The sequence below is a fragment of the Bufo gargarizans genome, chromosome 3, assembly GCF_014858855.1.
Source record: "Bufo gargarizans isolate SCDJY-AF-19 chromosome 3, ASM1485885v1, whole genome shotgun sequence".
NCBI lineage: Eukaryota > Metazoa > Chordata > Amphibia > Anura > Bufonidae > Bufo > Bufo gargarizans.
In genome coordinates, this window is record NC_058082.1 from 486,600,570 (window position 1) to 486,626,404 (window position 25,835).

The 25,835-nt window shown below is 45.9% G+C and overlaps 1 protein-coding gene across 2 annotated transcripts in view; it reads left to right on the forward strand.

Moving 5' to 3' along the window:
- Positions 1–25,835, forward strand: part of LOC122932871 (aryl-hydrocarbon-interacting protein-like 1) — a 117,938-nt gene that overhangs the window by 25,566 nt on the left and 66,537 nt on the right. Inside the window, exon 2 of one of the 2 annotated variants that reach the window (XM_044287520.1) lies at positions 17,077–17,256. In XM_044287520.1, coding sequence (XP_044143455.1) covers positions 17,077–17,256 — 180 coding nt within the window. The remainder of the gene's footprint in view (positions 1–17,076; positions 17,257–25,835) is intronic. The other variant, XM_044287521.1, reaches the window with a different exon arrangement.

The following is a 25,835-nucleotide window of genomic DNA, read 5'->3' on the forward strand; positions in this document are numbered from 1 at the left end:
GTGAAATTAGCCTTACTCTGTGGAAATGCCATAAATATCCAGATGGAAAACCGCCATTTAACATATTAGTAAGTCTATCTACATCCTGTCACGGATGAGAGTGGAGAAAACCCAGATCCATAACTGCAGTAAGGATAGACACCACACAAACATAAAATTAACATCATGACTAGGGATGAGCGAACTCGAACTGTATAGTTCGGGTTCGTACCGAATTTTGGGGTGTCCGTGACACGGACCCGAACCCGGACATTTTCGTAAAAGTCCGGGTTCGGGTTCGGTGTTCGTCGCTTTCTTCGCGCTTTTGTGACGCTTTCTTGGCGCTTTTTGAAAGGCTGCAAAGCAGCCAATCAACAAGCGTCATACTACTTGCCCCAAGAGGCCATCACAGCCATGCCTACTATTGGCATGGCTGTGATTGGCCAGAGCACCATGTGACCCAGCCTCTATTTAAGCTGGAGTCACATAGCGCCGCCCGTCACTCTGCTCTGATTAGCGTAGGGAGAGGTTGCGGCTGCGACAGTAGGGCGAGATTAGGCAGATTAACTCCTCCAAAGGACTTGATTAACTGATCGATCTGCAGCTGTGGATCATTGAGCTGCTGATCCTCAATTGCTCACTGTTTTTAGGCTGCCCAGACCGTTTGTCAGTCACATTTTTCTGGGGTGATCGGCGGCCATTTTGTGTCTTGTGGTGCGCCAGCACAAGCTGCGACCAAGTGCATTTAACCCTCAATGGTGTGGTTGTTTTTTGGCTAAAGCCTACATCAGGGTGAAGCTGTCACACCAAGTGCATTTAACCAGCAATAGTCTGTTCATTTTTTGGCCATATACAAAATCAGGGGCAAGCTGCGCCTGTCACCAAGTGCATTTAACCCTCAATGGTGTGGTTGTTTTTTGGCTAAAGCCTACATCAGGGTGAAGCTGTCACACCAAGTGCATTTAACCAGCAATAGTCTGTTCATTTTTTGGCCATATACTAAATCAGGGGCAAGCTGCGCCTGTCACCAAGTGCATTTAACCCTCAATGGTCTGGTTGTTTTTTGGCTAAAGCCTACATCAGGGTGAAGCTGTCACACCAAGTGCATTTAACCAGCAATAGTCTGTTTATTTTTTGGCCATATCCCAGTCTAATTCTGTCACTAAATCCATACCGGTCACCCAGCGCCTAAATACTAGGCCTCAAATTTATATCCCGCTAAATCTGTCCTTAGTGCTGTAGCTGGGCGAGTTATTTAGTGTCCGTTCAAGCACATTTCTTGTTCTGGGTTGAAATACAATTCCCAATTTAGCAATTTCATAATTTAGTGGTTTCTGCTATATCAGAGCTATTTGAAATCTATCCCTAAAAGGGTATATAATATTCAAGGTGCACATTGGGTCATTCAGAATAACTTCACACACACCCGCTACTGTGTATTTCCAAGTCTAATTCTGGCACTAAACCCATACCTGTCACCCAGCGCCTAAATACTAGGCCTCAAATTTATATCCAGCTAAATCTGTCCCTAGTGCTGTAGCTGGGCGAGTTATTTAGTGTCCGTTCAAGCACATTTCTTGTTCTGGGTTGAAATACAATTCCCAATTTAGCAATTTCATAATTTAGTGGTTTCTGCTATATCAGAGCTATTTGAAATCTATCCCTAAAAGGGTATATAATATTCAAGGTGCACATTGGGTCATTCAGAATAACTTCACACACACCCGCTACTGTGTATTTCCAAGTCTAATTCTGGCACTAAACCCATACCTGTCACCCAGCGCCTAAATACTAGGCCTCAAATTTATATCCCGCTAAATCTGTCCTTAGTGCTGTAGCTGGGCGAGTTATTTAGTGTCCGTTCAAGCACATTTCTTGTTCTGGGTTGAAATACAATTCCCAATTTAGCAATTTCATAATTTAGTGGTTTCTGCTATATCAGAGCTATTTGAAATCTATCCCTAAAAGGGTATATAATATTCAAGGTGCACATTGGGTCATTCAGAATAACTTCACACACACCCGCTACTGTGTATTTCCAAGTCTAATTCTGGCACTAAACCCATACCTGTCACCCAGCGCCTAAATACTAGGCCTCAAATTTATATCCCGCTAAATCTGTCCTTAGTGCTGTAGCTGGGCGAGTTATTTAGTGTCCGTTCAAGCACATTTCTTGTTCTGGGTTGAAATACAATTCCCAATTTAGCAATTTCATAATTTAGTGGTTTCTGCTATATCAGAGCTATTTGAAATCTATCCCTAAAAGGGTATATAATATTCAAGGTGCACATTGGGTCATTCAGAATAACTTCACACACACCCGCTACTGTGTATTTCCAAGTCTAATTCTGGCACTAAACCCATACCTGTCACCCAGCGCCTAAATACTAGGCCTCAAATTTATATCCCGCTAAATCTGTCCTTAGTGCTGTAGCTGGGCGAGTTATTTAGTGTCCGTTCAAGCACATTTCTTGTTCTGGGTTGAAATACAATTCCCAATTTAGCAATTTCATAATTTAGTGGTTTCTGCTATATCAGAGCTATTTGAAATCTATCCCTAAAAGGGTATATAATATTCAAGGTGCACATTGGGTCATTCAGAATAACTTCACACACACCCGCTACTGTGTATTTCCAAGTCTAATTCTGGCACTAAACCCATACCTGTCACCCAGCGCCTAAATACTAGGCCTCAAATTTATATCCCGCTAAATCTGTCCTTAGTGCTGTAGCTGGGCGAGTTATTTAGTGTCCGTTCAAGCACATTTCTTGTTCTGGGTTGAAATACAATTCCCAATTTAGCAATTTCATAATTTAGTGGTTTCTGCTATATCAGAGCTATTTGAAATCTATCCCTAAAAGGGTATATAATATTCAAGGTGCACATTGGGTCATTCAGAATAACTTCACACACACCCGCTACTGTGTATTTCCAAGTCTAATTCTGGCACTAAACCCATACCTGTCACCCAGCGCCTAAATACTAGGCCTCAAATTTATATCCCGCTAAATCTGTCCCTAGTGCTGTAGCTGGGCGAGTTATTTAGTGTCCGTTCAAGCACATTTCTTGTTCTGGGTTGAAATACAATTCCCAATTTAGCAATTTCATAATTTAGTGGTTTCTGCTATATCAGAGCTATTTGAAATCTATCCCTAAAAGGGTATATAATATTCAAGGTGCACATTGGGTCATTCAGAATAACTTCACACACACCCGCTACTGTGTATTTCCAAGTCTAATTCTGGCACTAAACCCATACCTGTCACCCAGCGCCTAAATACTAGGCCTCAAATTTATATCCCGCTAAATCTGTCCTTAGTGCTGTAGCTGGGCGAGTTATTTAGTGTCCGTTCAAGCACATTTCTTGTTCTGGGTTGAAATACAATTCCCAATTTAGCAATTTCATAATTTAGTGGTTTCTGCTATATCAGAGCTATTTGAAATCTATCCCTAAAAGGGTATATAATATTCAAGGTGCACATTGGGTCATTCAGAATAACTTCACACACACCCGCTACTGTGTATTTCCAAGTCTAATTCTGGCACTAAACCCATACCTGTCACCCAGCGCCTAAATACTAGGCCTCAAATTTATATCCCGCTAAATCTGTCCTTAGTGCTGTAGCTGGGCGAGTTATTTAGTGTCCGTTCAAGCACATTTCTTGTTCTGGGTTGAAATACAATTCCCAATTTAGCAATTTCATAATTTAGTGGTTTCTGCTATATCAGAGCTATTTGAAATCTATCCCTAAAAGGGTATATAATATTCAAGGTGCACATTGGGTCATTCAGAATAACTTCACACACACCCGCTACTGTGTATTTCCAAGTCTAATTCTGGCACTAAACCCATACCTGTCACCCAGCGCCTAAATACTAGGCCTCAAATTTATATCCCGCTAAATCTGTCCCTAGTGCTGTAGCTGGGCGAGTTATTTAGTGTCCGTTCAAGCACATTTCTTGTTCTGGGTTGAAATACAATTCCCAATTTAGCAATTTCATAATTTAGTGGTTTCTGCTATATCAGAGCTATTTGAAATCTATCCCTAAAAGGGTATATAATATTCAAGGTGCACATTGGGTCATTCAGAATAACTTCACACACACCCGCTACTGTGTATTTTCAAGTCTAATTCTGGCACTAAACCCATACCTGTCACCCAGCGCCTAAATACTAGGCCTCAAATTTATATCCCGCTAAATCTGTCCTTAGTGCTGTAGCTGGGCGAGTTATTTAGTGTCCGTTCAAGCACATTTCTTGTTCTGGGTTGAAATACAATTCCCAATTTAGCAATTTCATAATTTAGTGGTTTCTGCTATATCAGAGCTATTTGAAATCTATCCCTAAAAGGGTATATAATATTCAAGGTGCACATTGGGTCATTCAGAATAACTTCACACACACCCGCTACTGTGTATTTCCAAGTCTAATTCTGGCACTAAACCCATACCTGTCACCCAGCGCCTAAATACTAGGCCTCAAATTTATATCCCGCTAAATCTGTCCTTAGTGCTGTAGCTGGGCGAGTTATTTAGTGTCCGTTCAAGCACATTTCTTGTTCTGGGTTGAAATACAATTCCCAATTTAGCAATTTCATAATTTAGTGGTTTCTGCTATATCAGAGCTATTTGAAATCTATCCCTAAAAGGGTATATAATATTCAAGGTGCACATTGGGTCATTCAGAATAACTTCACACACACCCGCTACTGTGTATTTCCAAGTCTAATTCTGGCACTAAACCCATACCTGTCACCCAGCGCCTAAATACTAGGCCTCAAATTTATATCCCGCTAAATCTGTCCCTAGTGCTGTAGCTGGGCGAGTTATTTAGTGTCCGTTCAAGCACATTTCTTGTTCTGGGTTGAAATACAATTCCCAATTTAGCAATTTCATAATTTAGTGGTTTCTGCTATATCAGAGCTATTTGAAATCTATCCCTAAAAGGGTATATAATATTCAAGGTGCACATAGGGTCATTCAGAATAACTTCACACACCCGCTACTGTGCATTTCCAAATCTAATTCTGTCACTAAACCCATACCTGTCACCCAGCGCCTAAATACTAGGCCTCAAATTTATATCCCGCTAAATCTCTCGTTACCGCTGTCCTGTTGTGGCTGGGAAAGTTATTTAGTGTCCGTCAAAGCACATTTTTTGTTCTGGGTTGAAATACAATTCCCAATTTAGCAATTTCATAATTTAGTCGTTTCTGCTATATCAGAGCTATTTGAAATCTATCCCTAAAAGGGTAGATCATATTGAAGGTGCACATAGGGTCATTCAGAATAACTTCACACACACGCTTCTGTGCATTTCCAAGTCTAATTCTGTCACTAAATCCATACCGGTCACCCAGCGCCTAAATACTAGGCCTCAAATTTATATCCCGCTGAATTTGAATACAATACATTGGGCCAAATAATATATTTGTTGTTGTGGTGAACCATAACAATGAGAAAAACATCTAGTAAGGGACGCGGACGTGGACATGGTCGTGGTGGTGTTAGTGGACCCTCTGGTGCTGGGAGAGGACGTGGCCGTTCTGCCACATCCACACGTCCTAGTGTACCAACTACCTCAGGTCCCAGTAGCCGCCAGAATTTACAGCGATATATGGTGGGGCCCAATGCCGTTCTAAGGATGGTAAGGCCTGAGCAGGTACAGGCATTAGTCAATTGGGTGGCCGACAGTGGATCCAGCACGTTCACATTATCTCCCACCCAGTCTTCTGCAGAAAGCGCACAGATGGCGCCTGAAAACCAACCCCATCAGTCTGTCACATCACCCCCATGCATACCAGGGAAACTGTCTCAGCCTCAAGTTATGCAGCAGTCTCTTATGCTGTTTGAAGACTCCGCTGGCAGGGTTTCCCAAGGGCATCCACCTAGCCCTTCCCCAGCGGTGAAAGACATAGAATGCACTGACGCACAACCACTTATGTTTCCTGATGATGAGGACATGGGAATACCACCTCAGCATGTCTCTGATGATGACGAAACACAGGTGCCAACTGCTGCGTCTTTCTGCAGTGTGCAGACTGAACAGGAGGTCAGGGATCAAGACTGGGTGGAAGACGATGCAGGGGACGATGAGGTCCTAGACCCCACATGGAATGAAGGTCGTGCCACTGACTTTCACAGTTCGGAGGAAGAGGCAGTGGTGAGACCGAGCCAACAGCGTAGCAAAAGAGGGAGCAGTGGGCAAAAGCAGAACACCCGCCGCCAAGAGACTCCGCCTGCTACTGACCGCCGCCATCTGGGACCGAGCACCCCAAAGGCAGCTTCAAGGAGTTCCCTGGCATGGCACTTCTTCAAACAATGTGCTGACGACAAGACCCGAGTGGTTTGCACGCTGTGCCATCAGAGCCTGAAGCGAGGCATTAACGTTCTGAACCTGAGCACAACCTGCATGACCAGGCACCTGCATGCAAAGCATGAACTGCAGTGGAGTAAACACCTTAAAACCAAGGAAGTCACTCAGGCTCCCCCTGCTACCTCTTCTGCTGCTGCCGCCTCGGCCTATTCTGCTGCTGCCGCCTCGGCCTCTTCCTCCGCCTCTGGAGGAACGTTGGCACCTGCCGCCCAGCAAACAGGGGATGTACCACCAACACCACCACCACCACCTCCGTCACCAAGCGTCTCAACCATGTCACACGCCAGCGTTCAGCTCTCCATCTCACAAACATTTGATAGAAAGCGTAAATTCCCACCTAGCCACCCTCGATCCCTGGCCCTGAATGCCAGCATTTCTAAACTACTGGCCTATGAAATGCTGTCATTTAGGCTGGTGGACACAGACAGCTTCAAACAGCTCATGTCGCTTGCTGTCCCACAGTATGTTGTTCCCAGCCGGCACTACTTCTCCAAGAGAGCCGTGCCTTCCCTGCACAACCAAGTATCCGATAAAATCAAGTGTGCACTGCGCAACGCCATCTGTGGCAAGGTCCACCTAACCACAGATACGTGGACCAGTAAGCACGGCCAGGGACGCTATATCTCCCTAACTGCACACTGGGTAAATGTAGTGGCAGCTGGGCCCCAGGCGGAGAGCTGTTTGGCGCACGTCCTTCCGCCGCCAAGGATCGCAGGGCAACATTCTTTGCCTCCTGTTGCCACCTCCTCCTTCTCGGCTTCCTCCTCCTCTTCTTCCACCTGCTCATCCAGTCAGCCACACACCTTCACCACCAACTTCAGCACAGCCCGGGGTAAACGTCAGCAGGCCATTCTGAAACTCATATGTTTGGGGGACAGGCCCCACACCGCACAGGAGTTGTGGCGGGGTATAGAACAACAGACCGACGAGTGGTTGCTGCCGGTGAGCCTCAAGCCCGGCCTGGTGGTGTGTGATAATGGGCGAAATCTCGTTGCAGCTCTGGGACTAGCCAATTTGACGCACATCCCTTGCTTGGCGCATGTGCTGAATTTGGTGGTGCAGAAGTTCATTCACAACTACCCCGACATGTCAGAGCTGCTGCATAAAGTGCGGGCCGTCTGTTCGCGCTTCCGGCGTTCACATCCTGCTGCTGCTCGCCTGTCTGCGCTACAGCGTAACTTCGGCCTTCCCGCTCACCGCCTCATATGCGACGTGCCCACCAGGTGGAACTCCACCTTGCACATGCTGGACAGACTGTGCGAGCAGCAGCAGGCCATAGTGGAGTTTCAGCTGCAGCACGCACGGGTCAGTCGCACTACAGAACAGCACCACTTCACCACCAATGACTGGGCCTCCATGCGAGACCTGTGTGCCCTGTTGCGCTGTTTCGAGTACTCCACCAACATGGCCAGTGGCGATGACACCGTTATCAGCGTTACAATACCACTTCTATGTCTCCTTGAGAAAACACTTAGGGCGATGATGGAAGAGGAGGTGGCCCAGGAGGAGGAGGAGGAGGAGGAGGAAGAGGGGTCATTTTTAGCACTTTCAGGCCAGTCTCTTCGAAGTGACTCAGAGGGAGGTTTTTGGCAACAGCAGAGGCCAGGTACAAATGTGGCCAGCCAGGGCCCACTACTGGAGGACGAGGAGGACGAGGATGAGGAGGAGGTGGAGGAGGATGAGGATGAAGCATGGTCACAGCGGGGTGGCACCCAACGCAGCTCGGGTCCATCACTGGTGCGTGGCTGGGGGGAAAGGCAGGACGATGACGATACGCCTCCCACAGAGGACAGCTTGTCCTTACCCCTGGGCAGCCTGGCACACATGAGCGACTACATGCTGCAGTGCCTGCGCAACGACAGCAGAGTTGCCCACATTTTAACCTGTGCGGACTACTGGGTTGCCACCCTGCTGGATCCACGCTACAAAGACAATGTGCCCACCTTACTTCCTGCACTGGAGCGTGATAGGAAGATGCGCGAGTACAAGCGCACGTTGGTAGACGCGCTACTGAGAGCATTCCCAAATGTCACAGGGGAACAAGTGGAAGCCCAAGGCCAAGGCAGAGGAGGAGCAAGAGGTCGCCAAGGCAGCTGTGTCACGGCCAGCTCCTCTGAGGGCAGGGTTAGCATGGCAGAGATGTGGAAAACTTTTGTCAACACGCCACAGCTAACTGCACCACCACCTGATACGCAACGTGTTAGCAGGAGGCAACATTTCACTAACATGGTGGAACAGTACGTGTGCACACCCCTCCACGTACTGACTGATGGTTCGGCCCCATTCAACTTCTGGGTCTCTAAATTGTCCACGTGGCCAGAGCTAGCCTTTTATGCCTTGGAGGTGCTGGCCTGCCCGGCAGCCAGCGTTTTGTCTGAACGTGTATTCAGCACGGCAGGGGGCGTCATTACAGACAAACGCAGCCGCCTGTCTACAGCCAATGTGGACAAGCTGACGTTCATAAAAATGAACCAGGCATGGATCCCACAGGACCTGTCCGTCCCTTGTCCAGATTAGACATTAACTACCTCCCCATAACCATATATTATTGGACTCCAGGGCACTTCCTCATTCAATCCTATTTTTATTTTCATTTTACCATTATATTGCGAGGCTACCCAAAGTTGAATGAACCTCTCCTCTGCCTGTGTGCTAGGCCTAAATATATGCCAATGGACTGTTGCAGTGGTGGGTGACGTGAAGCCTCATTCTCTGCTATGACATGCAGACTAATTCTCTGCTGACATGAAGACAGATTCTCTGTTACGGGACCTCCCTCCTCTGCCTGGGTGCTGGGCCTAAATATATGCCAATGGACTGTTGCAGTGGTGGGTGACGTGAAGCCTGATTCTCTGCTATGACATGCAGACTAATTCTCTGCTGACATGAAGACAGATTCTCTGTTACGGGACCTCTCTCCTCTGCCTGTGTGTGTGCTGGGCCTAAATATATGCCAATGGACTGTTGCAGTGGTGGCTGACGTGAAGCCTCATTCTCTGCTATGACATGCAGACTAATTCTCTGCTGACATGAAGCCAGATTGTCTGTTACGGGACCTCTCTCCTCTGCCTGTGTGTGTGCTGGGCCTAAATATATGCCAATGGACTGTTGCAGTGGTGGCTGACGTGAAGCCTCATTCTCTGCTATGACATGCAGACTAATTCTCTGCTGACATGAAGACAGATTCTCTGTTACGGGACCTCTCTCCTCTGCCTGTGTGTGTGCTGGGCCTAAATATATGCCAATGGACTGTTGCAGTGGTGGCTGACGTGAAGCCTCATTCTCTGCTATGACATGCAGACTAATTCTCTGCTGACATGAAGCCAGATTGTCTGTTACGGGACCTCTCTCCTCTGCCTGTGTGTGTGCTGGGCCTAAATATATGCCAATGGACTGTTGCAGTGGTGGCTGACGTGAAGCCTCATTCTCTGCTATGACATGCAGACTAATTCTCTGCTGACATGAAGACAGATTCTCTGTTACGGGACCTCCCTCCTCTGCCTGGGTGCTGGGCCTAAATATATGCCAATGGACTGTTGCAGTGGTGGCTGACGTGAAGCCTCATTCTCTGCTATGACATGCAGACTAATTCTCTGCTGACATGAAGACAGATTCTCTGTTACGGGACCTCCCTCCTCTGCCTGGGTGCTGGGCCTAAATATATGCCAATGGACTGTTGCAGTGGTGGGTGACGTGAAGCCTCATTCTCTGCTATGACATGCAGACTAATTCTCTGCTGACATGAAGACAGATTCTCTGTTACGGGACCTCCCTCCTCTGCCTGGGTGCTGGGCCTAAATATATGCCAATGGACTGTTGCAGTGGTGGGTGACGTGAAGCCTGATTCTCTGCTATGACATGCAGACTAATTCTCTGCTGACATGAAGACAGATTCTCTGTTACGGGACCTCTCTCCTCTGCCTGTGTGTGTGCTGGGCCTAAATATATGCCAATGGACTGTTGCAGTGGTGGCTGACGTGAAGCCTCATTCTCTGCTATGACATGCAGACTAATTCTCTGCTGACATGAAGCCAGATTGTCTGTTACGGGACCTCTCTCCTCTGCCTGTGTGTGTGCTGGGCCTAAATATATGCCAATGGACTGTTGCAGTGGTGGCTGACGTGAAGCCTCATTCTCTGCTATGACATGCAGACTAATTCTCTGCTGACATGAAGACAGATTGTCTGTTACGGGACCTCTCTCCTCTGCCTGTGTGTGTGCTGGGCCTAAATATATGCCAATGGACTGTTGCAGTGGTGGCTGACGTGAAGCCTCATTCTCTGCTATGACATGCAGACTAATTCTCTGCTGACATGAAGCCAGATTGTCTGTTACGGGACCTCTCTCCTCTGCCTGTGTGTGTGCTGGGCCTAAATATATGCCAATGGACTGTTGCAGTGGTGGCTGACGTGAAGCCTCATTCTCTGCTATGACATGCAGACTAATTCTCTGCTGACATGAAGACAGATTCTCTGTTACGGGACCTCCCTCCTCTGCCTGGGTGCTGGGCCTAAATATATGCCAATGGACTGTTGCAGTGGTGGCTGACGTGAAGCCTCATTCTCTGCTATGACATGCAGACTAATTCTCTGCTGACATGAAGACAGATTCTCTGTTACGGGACCTCTCTCCTCTGCCTGGGTGCCGGGGCCTAAATATCTGAGAATGGACTGTTCCAGTGGTGGGTGACGGGAAGCCAGATTCTCTGCTATGGAACCTCTCTCCAATTGATTTTGGTTAATTTTTATTTATTTAATTTTTATTTTAATTCATTTCCCTATCCACATTTGTTTGCAGGGGATTTACCTACATGTTGCTGCCTTTTGCAGCCCTCTAGCTCTTTCCTGGGCTGTTTTACAGCCTTTTTAGTGCCGAAAAGTTCGGGTCCCCATTGACTTCAATGGGGTTCGGGTTCGGGACGAAGTTCGGATCGGGTTCGGATCCCGAACCCGAACATTTCCGGGATGTTCGGCCGAACTTCTCGAACCCGAACATCCAGGTGTTCGCTCAACTCTAATCATGACATATAATTTATGACCACAAGGGTGGCCTTCACTGGAAGATGGTATAAGAGACAAGGAGGATGACTCCAGCATATAACAAGGCTGGAGTACCCCTCAGCTTCAGGTCTCAGCAGAGGCTAAATAGCCCAAGTAGCCACACCCACACAGACACACACTGGAAAGGGAATTAACCCTTCCAACACCAGACAGGGTAGTGAAGCCACTTAAAGGGGAAGTGCACACAAAAACCCCTTGCACACCAAACAGACAAAGTGCACACATACAAAGACAGGTTGCCTGGTGCAACCGCATGCACTTGACAGCAAGCTGCCTAGCAACAGCTCAGGCTGCTATACTGCCAAATACATCATGTTGCCAACGGCAACCACACGTGAGGCAACATACTTCAGCCCTCACCTGTGATTGACAACAAGACCAGACCGCAGGCAACTGCCTGCGTGTCCAGGAGTCACAACCATGACAATGGTCGTGACACTCCCACCCCTCAAAGCCCCCCCCCACCAAAAAAAAAAGGGAAACTATTGAGGAACTCAAAACAGGGATGGGAGAAGGGAAAAAGTAGGGGAATCAGCGTCAGTGCATGCGAGTCTCCCCAGGACTGCTGCCAGCCCCTGGAGCAACACACAGGAACCAGGGCACTGGCTGTCAGCCTCTGGAGCAACACACAGGAACCAGAGACCAGCAAACAAACAGCCCGGAGAGACCGCACTGAACACTGCGTCCCACTCTCAAACTCACGTTCCCACTCCAGTCGTTGCCAACAGCCACTCCTAACCAGCACACAGCCGGAACACCAACGGAATGCTGCGAGCAGACGACCAGAGATAGGGACAAGGGATCACCAACACGGACACAGAAGAAATGGTGGCGGGGAATAAGCCACCAACCGTGCCGTTAACGGTGAACCCCATAACGCTCTCCCTCCGGAGAACGCGCATGCATCCCATCAGCAGATAGCGACACATGCTGCACCCTCTTTCGAAGGTCACCACGTAAGGAGCCTTTGTGGTCATACTGTCACGGATGAGAGTGGGGAAAACCCTCATCTGTGCGATGTTAAAGGATAAGGAAAGCTGCTAGGCCAGGACAACAGAATCAGGGAGCAGGTCACCTCCTACAGCGTCCCTAACTCTGACCCTGACTCCTAACTGTATGAGCCAGATGGTAGGAGGGCTCCTACTCAGGAACCTCGGGTCCCTACTAGCCCTCAAGAGATCCCTGAGCTAGGAGCAGGGTAAGACAACCTGTTCCTCCTAGACACGGACGAACAGAAGTCTAAACTGGCCAAGCTGCAAGGAAAGGGAAACATAAACAGCCCATGGATATGGCAGGTGAGTGAAATGACTTCCACACCTACCTGCCACAGACACACTGACTGGAACCCGTGTTCAAATGCTGATGTCCACACCAAACATAAAAAAGACACAGCATACACACATAAACACACAGGAAACCATATCCATAGCTGCAGTGCGGATAGACACCACACAAACATAAAATTAACATCATGACATAAATAATTTATGACCACAAGGGTAGCCCTCACTGAAAAATGGTATAAGAGACAAGGAGGATGACTCCAGCATATAACAAGGCTGGAGTACCCCTCAGCTTCAGGTCTCAGCCGAGGCTAAATAGCCCAAGTAGCCACACCCACACAGACACACACTGGAAAGGGAATTAACCCTTCCAACACCAGACAGGGTAGTGAAGCCACTTAAAGGGGAAGTGCACACACAAAACCCCGTGCACACCAAACAGACAAAGTGCACACATACAAAGACAGGTTGCCTGGTGCAACCGCATGCACTTGACAGCAAGCTGCCTAGCAACAGCTCAGGCTGCTATACTGCCAAATACATCATGTTGCCAACAGCAACCACACGTGAGGCAACATACTTCAGCCCTCACCTGTGATTGACAACAAGACCAGACCGCAGGCAACTGCCTGCGTGTCCAGGAGTCACAACCATGACAATGGTCGTGACACTCCCACCCCTCAAAGCCCCCCCCACCAAAAAAAAAAGGGAAACTATTGAGGAACTCAAAACAGGGATGGGAGAAGGGAAAAAGTAGGGGAATCAGCGTCAGTGCATGCGAGTCTCCCCAGGACTGCTGCCAGCCCCTGGAGCAACACACAGGAACCAGGGCACTGGCTGTCAGCCTCTGGAGCAACACACAGGAACCAGAGACCAGCAAACAAACAGCCCGGAGAGACCGCACTGAACACTGCGTCCCACTCTCAAACTCACGTTCCCACTCCAGTCGTTGCCAACAGCCACTCCTAACCAGCACACAGCCGGAACACCAACGGAATGCTGCGAGCAGACGACCAGAGATAGGGACAAGGGATCACCAACACGGACACAGAAGAAATGGTGGCGGGGAATAAGCCACCAACCGTGCCGTTAACGGTGAACCCCATAACGCTCTCCCTCCGGAGAACGCGCATGCATCCCATCAGCAGATAGCGACACATGCTGCACCCTCTTTCGAAGGTCACCACGTAAGGAGCCTTTGTGGTCATACTGTCACGGATGAGAGTGGGGAAAACCCTCATCTGTGCGATGTTAAAGGATAAGGAAAGCTGCTAGGCCAGGACAACAGAATCAGGGAGCAGGTCACCTCCTACAGCGTCCCTAACTCTGACCCTGACTCCTAACTGTATGAGCCAGATGGTAGGAGGGCTCCTACTCAGGAACCTCGGGTCCCTACTAGCCCTCAAGAGATCCCTGAGCTAGGAGCAGGGTAAGACAACCTGTTCCTCCTAGACACGGACGAACAGAAGTCTAAACTGGCCAAGCTGCAAGGAAAGGGAAACATAAACAGCCCATGGATATGGCAGGTGAGTGAAATGACTTCCACACCTACCTGCCACAGACACACTGACTGGAACCCGTGTTCAAATGCTGATGTCCACACCAAACATAAAAAAGACACAGCATACACACATAAACACACAGGAAACCATATCCATAGCTGCAGTGCGGATAGACACCACACAAACATAAAATTAACATCATGACATAAATAATTTATGACCACAAGGGTAGCCCTCACTGAAAAATGGTATAAGAGACAAGGAGGATGACTCCAGCATATAACAAGGCTGGAGTACCCCTCAGCTTCAGGTCTCAGCCGAGGCTAAATAGCCCAAGTAGCCACACCCACACAGACACACACTGGAAAGGGAATTAACCCTTCCAACACCAGACAGGGTAGTGAAGCCACTTAAAGGGGAAGTGCACACACAAAACCCCGTGCACACCAAACAGACAAAGTGCACACATACAAAGACAGGTTGCCTGGTGCAACCGCATGCACTTGACAGCAAGCTGCCTAGCAACAGCTCAGGCTGCTATACTGCCAAATACATCATGTTGCCAACAGCAACCACACGTGAGGCAACATACTTCAGCCCTCACCTGTGATTGACAACAAGACCAGACCGCAGGCAACTGCCTGCGTGTCCAGGAGTCACAACCATGACAATGGTCGTGACACTCCCACCCCTCAAAGCCCCCCCCACCAAAAAAAAAAGGGAAACTATTGAGGAACTCAAAACAGGGATGGGAGAAGGGAAAAAGTAGGGGAATCAGCGTCAGTGCATGCGAGTCTCCCCAGGACTGCTGCCAGCCCCTGGAGCAACACACAGGAACCAGGGCACTGGCTGTCAGCCTCTGGAGCAACACACAGGAACCAGAGACCAGCAAACAAACAGCCCGGAGAGACCGCACTGAACACTGCGTCCCACTCTCAAACTCACGTTCCCACTCCAGTCGTTGCCAACAGCCACTCCTAACCAGCACACAGCCGGAACACCAACGGAATGCTGCGAGCAGACGACCAGAGATAGGGACAAGGGATCACCAACACGGACACAGAAGAAATGGTGGCGGGGAATAAGCCACCAACCGTGCCGTTAACGGTGAACCCCATAACGCTCTCCCTCCGGAGAACGCGCATGCATCCCATCAGCAGATAGCGACACATGCTGCACCCTCTTTCGAAGGTCACCACGTAAGGAGCCTTTGTGGTCATACTGTCACGGATGAGAGTGGGGAAAACCCTCATCTGTGCGATGTTAAAGGATAAGGAAAGCTGCTAGGCCAGGACAACAGAATCAGGGAGCAGGTCACCTCCTACAGCGTCCCTAACTCTGACCCTGACTCCTAACTGTATGAGCCAGATGGTAGGAGGGCTCCTACTCAGGAACCTCGGGTCCCTACTAGCCCTCAAGAGATCCCTGAGCTAGGAGCAGGGTAAGACAACCTGTTCCTCCTAGACACGGACGAACAGAAGTCTAAACTGGCCAAGCTGCAAGGAAAGGGAAACATAAACAGCCCATGGATATGGCAGGTGAGTGAAATGACTTCCACACCTACCTGCCACAGACACACTGACTGGAACCCGTGTTCAAATGCTGATGTCCACACCAAACATAAAAAAGACACAGCATACACACATAAACACACAGGAAACCATATCCATAGCTGCAGTGCGGATAGACACCACACAAACATAAAATTAACATCATGACATAAATAATTTATGACCACAAGGGTAGCCCTCACTGAAAAATGGTATAAGAGACAAGGAGGATGACTCCAGCATATAACAAGGCTGGAGTACCCCTCAGCTTCAGGTCTCAGCCGAGGCTAAATAGCCCAAGTAGCCACACCCACACAGACACACACTGGAAAGGGAATTAACCCTTCCAACACCAGACAGGGTAGTGAAGCCACTTAAAGGGGAAGTGCACACACAAAACCCCGTGCACACCAAACAGACAAAGTGCACACATACAAAGACAGGTTGCCTGGTGCAACCGCATGCACTTGACAGCAAGCTGCCTAGCAACAGCTCAGGCTGCTATACTGCCAAATACATCATGTTGCCAACGGCAACCACACGTGAGGCAACATACTTCAGCCCTCACCTGTGATTGACAACAAGACCAGACCGCAGGCAACTGCTTGCGGGTTCAGGAGTCACAACCATGACCATGGTCGTGACACATCCAGGCTGTACACACCATTGTAATTAATGGAATAAATGTATGACATGGGCAATCCTACCTCACTATAAGAGTGCATTATTCTCGTATAAAATTATTATTATTATTATGTACAGGATAGGGGATAACTATTAGATCGTTGGGGGTCCTACCACTGGGACACTCGCTGGTCACGAGAACAGAGGCCCCCAAATCCCATGGAGCTCCCCGTGAAATGGACTGAGTGGTTGGTCGGAATGTACGTCGACGCTCTATTTGTTTCTGTTGGAGCACCTGAGATAGCCGACAGTGGTATCATGATCAGCTGGGGTCCCAGCAGAGGACTCCCACCAGTCTAATAGGTATCCCTATCCTGTGGATAGAGTATAGCTTTTTGTAACTGGAATACCCCTTTAACTGTAGTTTTAAAGTGATGTTTTCTTCATCATGGTGTACGTCTGTTGTAATTCTGATGGGAGGTGGTAGTGGGCCAGTGGCCGGACATGTGCTTGAGGATATAGTGGACTCTCTGGATTTTTGTGAGTTTTGAAGGTGGCAGTTCTGTTTTGTTGTTGTGTAAAGAACTTGAATTGCATCTTTTTATTAAAGATTTTTTTAAAGCAAACTATTTTTAAGCTTTGTTTTTTTTAACTACTACTGTACAGTCTATATTAACAGTGTGTTCTTCTTGTTATATTAGGTGACATTCCATTTTCGGACTTTAAAATGTGATAGTGATAGAACGGTTATTGACGACAGCAAAAAAGTTGGAGTTCCAATGGAAATCATTATTGGCAACATGTTCAAGCTGGAGGTATGGGAGATGCTGCTCACTTCAATGAGGATCGGAGAGGTGGCTGAATTCTGGTGTGATGTCACTGTGAGTATAGTACCTCTCAGTTTTTTACGTATTTGTTACACAGCACTTTTCAGCAGATTTATGCTGCTCTAACTGGTGTCACGAAATACCGACAAACTCCCTGTTTACAATGAACAGCATCTTACTGTGAAACCGCCAGTGTTGTTATGAAAATAGACAGTCATCGGCAGAGTGTCCACCGGGCGTCTCCCATCTGGCCTCTCCCTGCCTGTCTCAGTTTGATTGACAGATCTCTCCCTAGCATACAGCAGACCCTGGCAGACCCCTCTCCTCATGCCTGTCTCTTCTTAAATCCATATTGTCTATAAGGCACCACAGCCTTTCAGATTAAATCAGAATTAATTGTAATTAGGAAGTGTGCCAGTATTTCTTGCTGACAGGTTCCCTTTAATCACCTAACTGTTTTGCTCTAGTTCAGCTCGGCTGTGGAAAAGTACTTAACTGTTTGCCAGAGCTGAGCTCGGGCAGAAAGTGTAGGGGGGAGGAATGCTTTAGATGCTGCTATCTCCTCAATGGTAGCAGCTAGTAACATTTGACTGGTCTAGCTGCAACAGAGAAGATATCACTGTCAGAAACTGAGTCATGAGTAATCTGGTATAAAACCTGCTTTTACTTTCACTTTCAGCTGCATTCACTGCATCCCGATTTCTATCAGTGATATCTTTACTTGTACTGAACATATTGCTGTCATTCTGGTATTGTCTGAAAGCTTGGAATACCAGCTTTCAATTTATACAAATCCATATCTCTAAAGCTTAGGAGGAAAGAAAAAAATAATAAAATATACAGAAATGTGGCATTATCATCACTGTAGTGACCCACATAATACAATTATGTTATATTTGCCACACAGTGAACGTCATAAATAAATTCCACAAAATAATGTAAAATTTGCAATTTTTAATCTTTCCCCTAAAAATAAAATGCAAAGAGATATTATATATATATATATATATATATATATTTACACAGTCAGGTCCATAAATATTGGGACATCAACACAATTCTAACATTTTTTGCTCTATACACCACCACAATGGATTCAAAATGAAACGAACAAGATGTGCTTTAACTGCAGACTGTCAGCTTTAATTTGAGGGTATTTACATCCAAATCAGGTAAACAGTGTAGGAATTACAACAGTTTACATATGTGCCTCCTACTTGTTAAGGGACCAAAAGTAATGGGACATAATAATAATCATAAATTAAACTTTCACTTTTTAATACTTGGTTGCAAATCCTTTGCAGTCAATTACAGCCTGCAGCTTGGAACGCATTGACATCACTAGACGCTGGGTTTCATTCCTGGTGATGCTCTGCCAGGCCTCTACTGAAACTGTTTTCAGTTCCTACTTGTTCTTGGGGCATTTTCCCTTCAGTTTTGTCTTCAGCAAGTGAAATGCATGCTCAATCAGATTCAGGTCAGGTGATTGACTTGGCCATTGCATAACATTCCACTTCTTTCCCTTAAAAACTCTTTGGTTGCTTTTGCAGTATGCTTTGAGTCATTGTCCATCTGCACTGTGAAGCGCCGTCCAATGAGTTCTGAAGAATTTGGCTGAATATGAGCAGATAATATTGCCCAAAACACTTCAGAATTCATCCTGCTGCTTTTGTTAGAAGTCACATCATCAATAAATAAAAAAGAACCAGTTCCATTGGCAGCCATACATGCTCACGCCATGACACTACCATCACCATGCTTCACTGATGAGGTGGTATGCTTAGGATCATGAGCAGTTCCTTTCCTTCTCCATACTCTTCTCTTCCCATCACTCTGGTACAAGTTGATCTTGGTCTCATCTGTCCATAGGATGTTGTTCCAGAACTGTGAAGGCTTTTTTAGATGTCATTTGGCAAACTATAATCTGTGGTTCAAGAAGACTTCACTCTGGTGAAGTCTTCTCTTGATTGTTGACTTTGACACACGTACACCTACCTCCCGGAGAGTGTTCTTGATCTGGCCAACTGTCATGAAGGGTGTTTTCTTCACCAGGGAAAGAATTCTTCGGTCATCCACCAGAGTTGTTTCCCTTGGTATTCCGGGTCTTTTGGTGTTGCTGAGCTCACCAGTGCATTCCTTCTTTTTAGGAATGTTCCAAACAGTTGTTTTGGCCACACCTAATGTTTTTGCTATCTCTTTGATGGGGTTGTTTTTATTAGGAAAGTTATAACTTCTTTACAAGAATGCATATTTTAACCCTTTATAAAGTATGCAAGTCAAGTATAGGGTACCGGTCCATAAAAGAGATACAGTACGTGTATCAAAAAGCTCAAGAGAGCCCGTCTCATCTGAAGAAATGCTAAATTTATGTACCCTAGAAAAGAGCAGGTTTGCAGAGGATCTGATATCTTTATATAAAGCATATAAATAGTCCCTATAATAGCCTATTCAATAAATTATCTATTTCATGGACCCAAAATAAAACCCAACATCACAGCTATTACTGATTTACAAAGTAGTAATGTCTGAAAGTGTAGATAGCTTTAAGAAGGGTAGCTGTCTTCCTTGTAAAACACAATCTAGTGGGTTACTGTGAAACCCTCGCTGGCATTCTCATCTCCTTAATTAAAACACCATTTTCCTATAGACTCTTGATAAAGTCATAAAACGAGGTGCATCTCTGGCACTCTGTGCATCATAAACTCAAATCTACGCCAGCTAGGGGCTGGCGTAGACTTGAGTTATAACTTACGCCAGTTTCTGGGCTAAGATATAGTAAATCTGGGGCACCACAACAGACTCTGTCCCTCTTGCTAAGCCCCAGTCCCTTTCTTGCCACTGTAGAAAAGAAGCTTAAAAAGTCTTAAAATATGACGCAAATGGGGTGTATTATTGGCAATAAATAGATTAATAAATCTCCCCCCTAGTGCCTCCCAGAATGGATCTTCTACTTAGTCAACAGCTATCATTATAGTAATTACTGTCGCCAATAAGAATGTTGTGTGAAGAATTCTGATTCTGTTCAGTTCCTGTTTTTTTTTTTTACCATTTTACCCCCCACCACCTTCCCATTGTGAATTTTAGGTATCTGAAAAGTTCAGCACCAGCCAGCAGTTCATATAAAGTGCAGATCCCATTATATGAAATGTACAGTTTTTAAAGGTCACCAATCGAATAATATTTCTGGGCATTTGTTGGCTGCCATACGTAAATATAAAGAAGATTGCTTCCTTTTAGACAGAGTGCCTGAAGTGCACAGTAAGTGGTATCACAAAGAGTTGGAAAGCCTTTTACTGAAGCTTGCAGTTACTTACTCTAAGTAAAATACAAACATAATATAAAAAAAAACAGGATGAACATACTCAAAAAGACCTGATAAAATGGTGATATCACTGAAGATGAAAAAGGCTTGGAAATAAGAAAAGTCTTTTAGAATAGAAGAAGTTCTGGAAAAAGTTATTCTCTACGGACACAGTATGCACTAATCTTGTTTTATAAGCTTGTAGAGATCAGAAAGATAATGCTAGACTATATAGAGATGTTGATGGCTTTTATCCTCTATCTATACTGTCACATCTTGTAAAAATAACTTTATTGGTATTAACCCCTTACAGGAAATCTGTCACATGGATTATGTCTAATAAAGTAAAAGTATTCCGATGTAGAACATAACAGTAAGGTGCCCAGAGGGGCGTTATCTTCTTTCAGTGGTGCCCAGGAATGCTCCCATCCAGTGCTAAGGCCCACCCACCAGCAGAGCACAAGCATGCCTCTCCTTGGTCGAGACTCCAAATCCCCATCAGTGCCCATGTCGCCCGTCCCCCGCTACGTCACTGACGCGAGGTAACGCCGGCCACACTTGCCTTCAGATTCACATAGAAATATCGTGCAGGCACAGTAACGAAGACTGCCTGTGTGCTTCATGTCCTGCTGAGGGCATCAGCCTCAAATGAGACACTGGGCATGCGCCTGCGCGAGATTTCTCTGTGAAGCTGAAGGGAAGTGTGGACGGCATTACCTCGAGTCATTGACGTAGCGGGGGATGGATCGGCAGCGGCGCTGATGGGGATGTGGAGTCTCAGCTCAGGAGAGGCATTCTTGGGCTCTGCTGGAGGGCTGGCCTAGGCACTGGATGGGGGCGTTCCTGGGCAGCGTTGAAAGAAAATAACGTACCTCTGGGCACCTTACTGCCTAATTTGCATATCATACAAAGATGATTTTCACAAGATAGAAAACAAGAAACGCCGAATGGAAAGTACATCAGGGAAGGAGGTGTTATGTTCTACATGGGAATAGTTTTGCTTTATTAGTGATAATCCATGTGACAGATTTCCTTTCACGCATAATGCCTGTGTACGGCATTGTACATGTACAGCATAATGCGCCCGCATTTGTATAGCGCTCTGTAGGGGTGAGGAAATTGCGCTTCGGATGCAAGATCCGAAGTCAATTAGTTCCCCAAGTTCATTCTAATGTGTCTCCGCACAGCATTAAACTGTATGCGCTGTGTGGTGGCAAAATTACTTCAGTATGAAGTCTCGCGAGACTTCGGTGAAAAACTTCGGGCTTCGATTCTACAACTTTAAAAACATTTTAACAGAGCAATCTGAAGTTGACTTCGATGCCTTCTACATCCTTTCCAGGGTTGAAAACTCCATGCAGTGCAGTATAATTTCAACTACTCCGTCCCGTTCAAGTGAACGGTAGTGATGAGCGGGAGGTGCCATATTCGATTTCGCAATATTTCGCGAATATTCGATTGAATATTCATCTTATATTCGTCGAAATCGAATATTCGTCATTTTTCTATTTATCGCGAATAATATACGATTTAATTATTCGCGTATTGCGATTTTTCTTTTGACAGTATAAGGCAACGTTCCTATGACCATGGCTAGGCTAATATGTGTATTTTACGCTATTTAAGTTAGAGCAATATTACGAATATTCGTAAAATACACATATAGACTGTAATTTAGCTAATATAGTGTTATAATCTTTTTTTTAGTCTAACTTTTTTTTGCCTCTTCTGATCTTCAGTTTTGGAAAATATATACACTATTAAAAAAATTACTATAGCACTATATTAGCTAAATTGCAGTCTATATGTGTATTTTACGAATTTTCGTAATATTGCTCTAACTTCATCTTTTAGAATATTCCGAATATTCTAAAAGACGAAGTTAGAGCAATATTACGAATATTCATAAAAACACATATAGACTGTAATTTATGTGTACTTTTATTCCACTTTGGCATACTGCTCCCCGACAAGCGTCCCCGTAACCATGGGAACGCCTGTGCGTTAAAATATACCATCGGATCTGAGCTTTCACGATCTCAGGGAAAACTCAGATCCGACGGTATTTTCTAACCCACAGGCGTTCCCATGATGACGGGGACACTTGTCGGAGAGGAGTATGCGAACAACTGTACAGATAGGAAAAAAATAATGCCAAAATTCTAAATAACGAATATATTCACTATATTGCTATGTATTCGTTTTTTTGAATATTGGTCATTTTATTTTCCGTATGAAAACATGATTCCCCCCTGCTTAAGTTGCTTGTGAGCCAATGGCTTATTGACCCACAAGCAAGAAGCAGGGAGAAATCATATTTTCAGATGAAAAAAAAAAACTAATATTCGATTTCACAAATATATAGAACTATATTCTATCTTGAAGTTACGATATTCGAGAGAAAAAATTGCAATTCGAATATTCGCGCTCAACACTAGTGAACAGGACGAGCAGCTGTAATTGCCCTGTACCTCTGCTTCAAAGGTGATGGCGCGCAAGTCATTTTAAAGAGAAAGCATCGCTCGCCGCTAACCCTTTAAACGGCTGATCAGCGATTGGGTGCCGGGAGTCAGACCCCTGGCGATCTCTGATATTCACAACTCCTTTAAGTCTTTTAGAACTCGAGTGCATGTTGAGAAGATTTTTAGAAAGATTTATTTCAGGGCCATTTACAAAATCCTTTTAACTGCAGGCTCATCAATTCTTAAGAAGATTACAGCAGGCCTTGAGTGATTGTGGAGATCAGATGCATAACATATGGTGATGATTCCTCTCCCCTCTGCTGCACTATGTACCGGTGCAGTCGGCTCAGCTGAGCCTCAGAGCATACAGAATTACCAAGAGCTGCAATACCTACAGCCTCACAAGCTGTCATGAATAATGCATTGGTATTCACATATAATGAGTTTATGTTTTCCCCAGAAGCTTTCAAATAGTGATGCCTTTGATGGTATTTTATCCCTGACATGTTCACATCAACGCATTATCACTTTATTTTACCTCTTCTAATGTATCAGCTCTAGTATGACTACAAATGAGCAGACTGGCCCCCATAGACAGGATACATGGTAAGAAACAGAACCATACCCAGGATCATTGTACGGCGTGTACGGCGTGGCCTGTTGCAAACTACAAATGGTGTATTTGCATATATGACTTGTTGAAAAGCTATGGCTGTATTCACACATCTACTCATTATTCAGGACTACAACGCTGATTGCGATACAGATGGTCGAAAGCCCAAAACTGCAAATTACTAAGTTATTAGATTATAATTTTTCAAAAAACATTTTCACTATACTTAAAGAAGATTCCATGGGTAAAAAATACAGCGCAACGCAAAAATATTACACTTTGCCATGTTTTTATCTTTGCAAAACTGGAGGTAGACCATCACTGGCCATCGTTTATGACATGTAATCCATATATTTATTGGCCTTTGCGACCACTTGGGTGTGTACACGTCACCACGTTCTTGTGTAAACTGAGGGGCAGGAGACAGCACTTCTCTATGTGCCCTATTAAAGGGGTTGTGTCACTTTAGCAAATGGCATTTATCATGTTCACAAAGTTAATACAAGGCACTTACTAGTGTATTGTGATTGTCCATATTGCTTCCTTTGCTAGCTTAATTAATTTTTCCATTGTATTATACACATATTGTTTCCAGGGTTTATATCCACCGCTGCAGCACAGATACGAGATGGTCGGGATGGGAGCTGCTGCACATATGTGCCTCTTCACTCTCCCATAGTCCCGGCCACTAGGGTTGAGCGAATCGAAGTATCCAAAGTGGACTTCGATCCAAATTTCAGGGCAAGTTCGATTTGCTACAAAGCCGAATTTCCTTGTACTTTGTGGTAACGTATCAATTCTCCTTGAAGTGGCATTAAAAAAGCTCAAACACATACTCACCTCATCATGAAGAGACTGCCGCGGCCATCTTGATTGATAGTCCCATGCAAAATCTTGTGTGCAGTGACGTATGATGTCACCACGCTGTTGGGTGTGATGGCGTGGGAGTTCATGCACGGGATCTTCAATCAAGATGTCCGCAGAGGAATCTTCCTGCTCAAATGGAAAAGGTGAGTATTTTTTTTTTAAGAATAGGAAGAAAATCCCTTTATTGTCCCTCAGTGGGGAAATATTGGCATAACAGCAGCAATCACATTCACAACAGGAGCAAAATAAGAGTAATTAGAAATTAAAGAGTAAAATACAAGAAAAACATAACAAATTTTACTTTAAAAAATCACTACTGGGTTTCTGGGAACAGTGTTGGTTATAAATCCTAACCGCTGCTGATAGGAAGGACCTCCGATAACGTTCCTTTGTGCACCTAGGATGCAGCAGTCTGTCACTGAAGGAGCTCTCCAGCTCCACAACAGCTTTGTGCATGGGGTGGGAGACATTGTCTAACAATGATGTTAATTTTGCTAGAATTCTTCTGTCACCCATCTCCTGCACTGGATCAAGGGGACAACCTAGGACAGAGCTGGCCTTCTCAATGATCTTATCTAATCTCTGTCTCTCAGCCACATATAAGCTGCTCCCCCAACAAACCACACCATAGAATATGGCTGATGCCACCACTGAGTCAAACAAGGTCTTTAGGAGCGTCCCCTGCACTCCAAAGGACCTCAGTCTCCTCAACAGATAGAGTCTGCTCTGACCCTTTTTGAAAAGAGCATCAGTGTTATGGCTCCAGTCCAGTTTGTTGTTCAGGTGAACACCCAGGTTCCTTTAAGAGTCCACCACCTCAATGTCCATTCCCTGTATGTTCACTGGAACAAAAGCAGAGGGCCTGTGTCTGCGGAAATCCACCACCAGCTCCTTGGTTTTGCCCTCATTGATCTGGAGCTGGTTCTGCTGACACCAGTCCATAAAATCCTGTGTCCCCTGTACTCTGAGTCGTCCTCACCTGTGATAAGGCCGACTATGGCAGAGTCATCAGACAACTTCTGTAGCTGGCAGCCTAGGGAGTCGATGGAAAAGTCTGCAGTGTAGAGGGTGAAGAGGAACGGTGCAAGCACCGTTCCCTGTGGTGCCCCCGTACTGCAGATCAGTTTGTCAGAGACACAACCCTGAGATTTAACAAACCGTGGGCGTTCTGGGAGGTAGTCAAGTATCCAATGTGACATGTGGTGGTCCACTCCTACCATCTCCAGCTTGTCCCTCAGAAGTCCAGGTTGGATGGTGTTAAAAGCACTGGAGAAGTAAAAAAACAGGATCCTCACCGTGCTTCCAGGCCTCTCCAGGTGAGTTAGAGCTCGGTGTAGGAGGTAGATGATGGCATCATCCACCCCGATACCAGGCTGGTAGTCAAACTGCA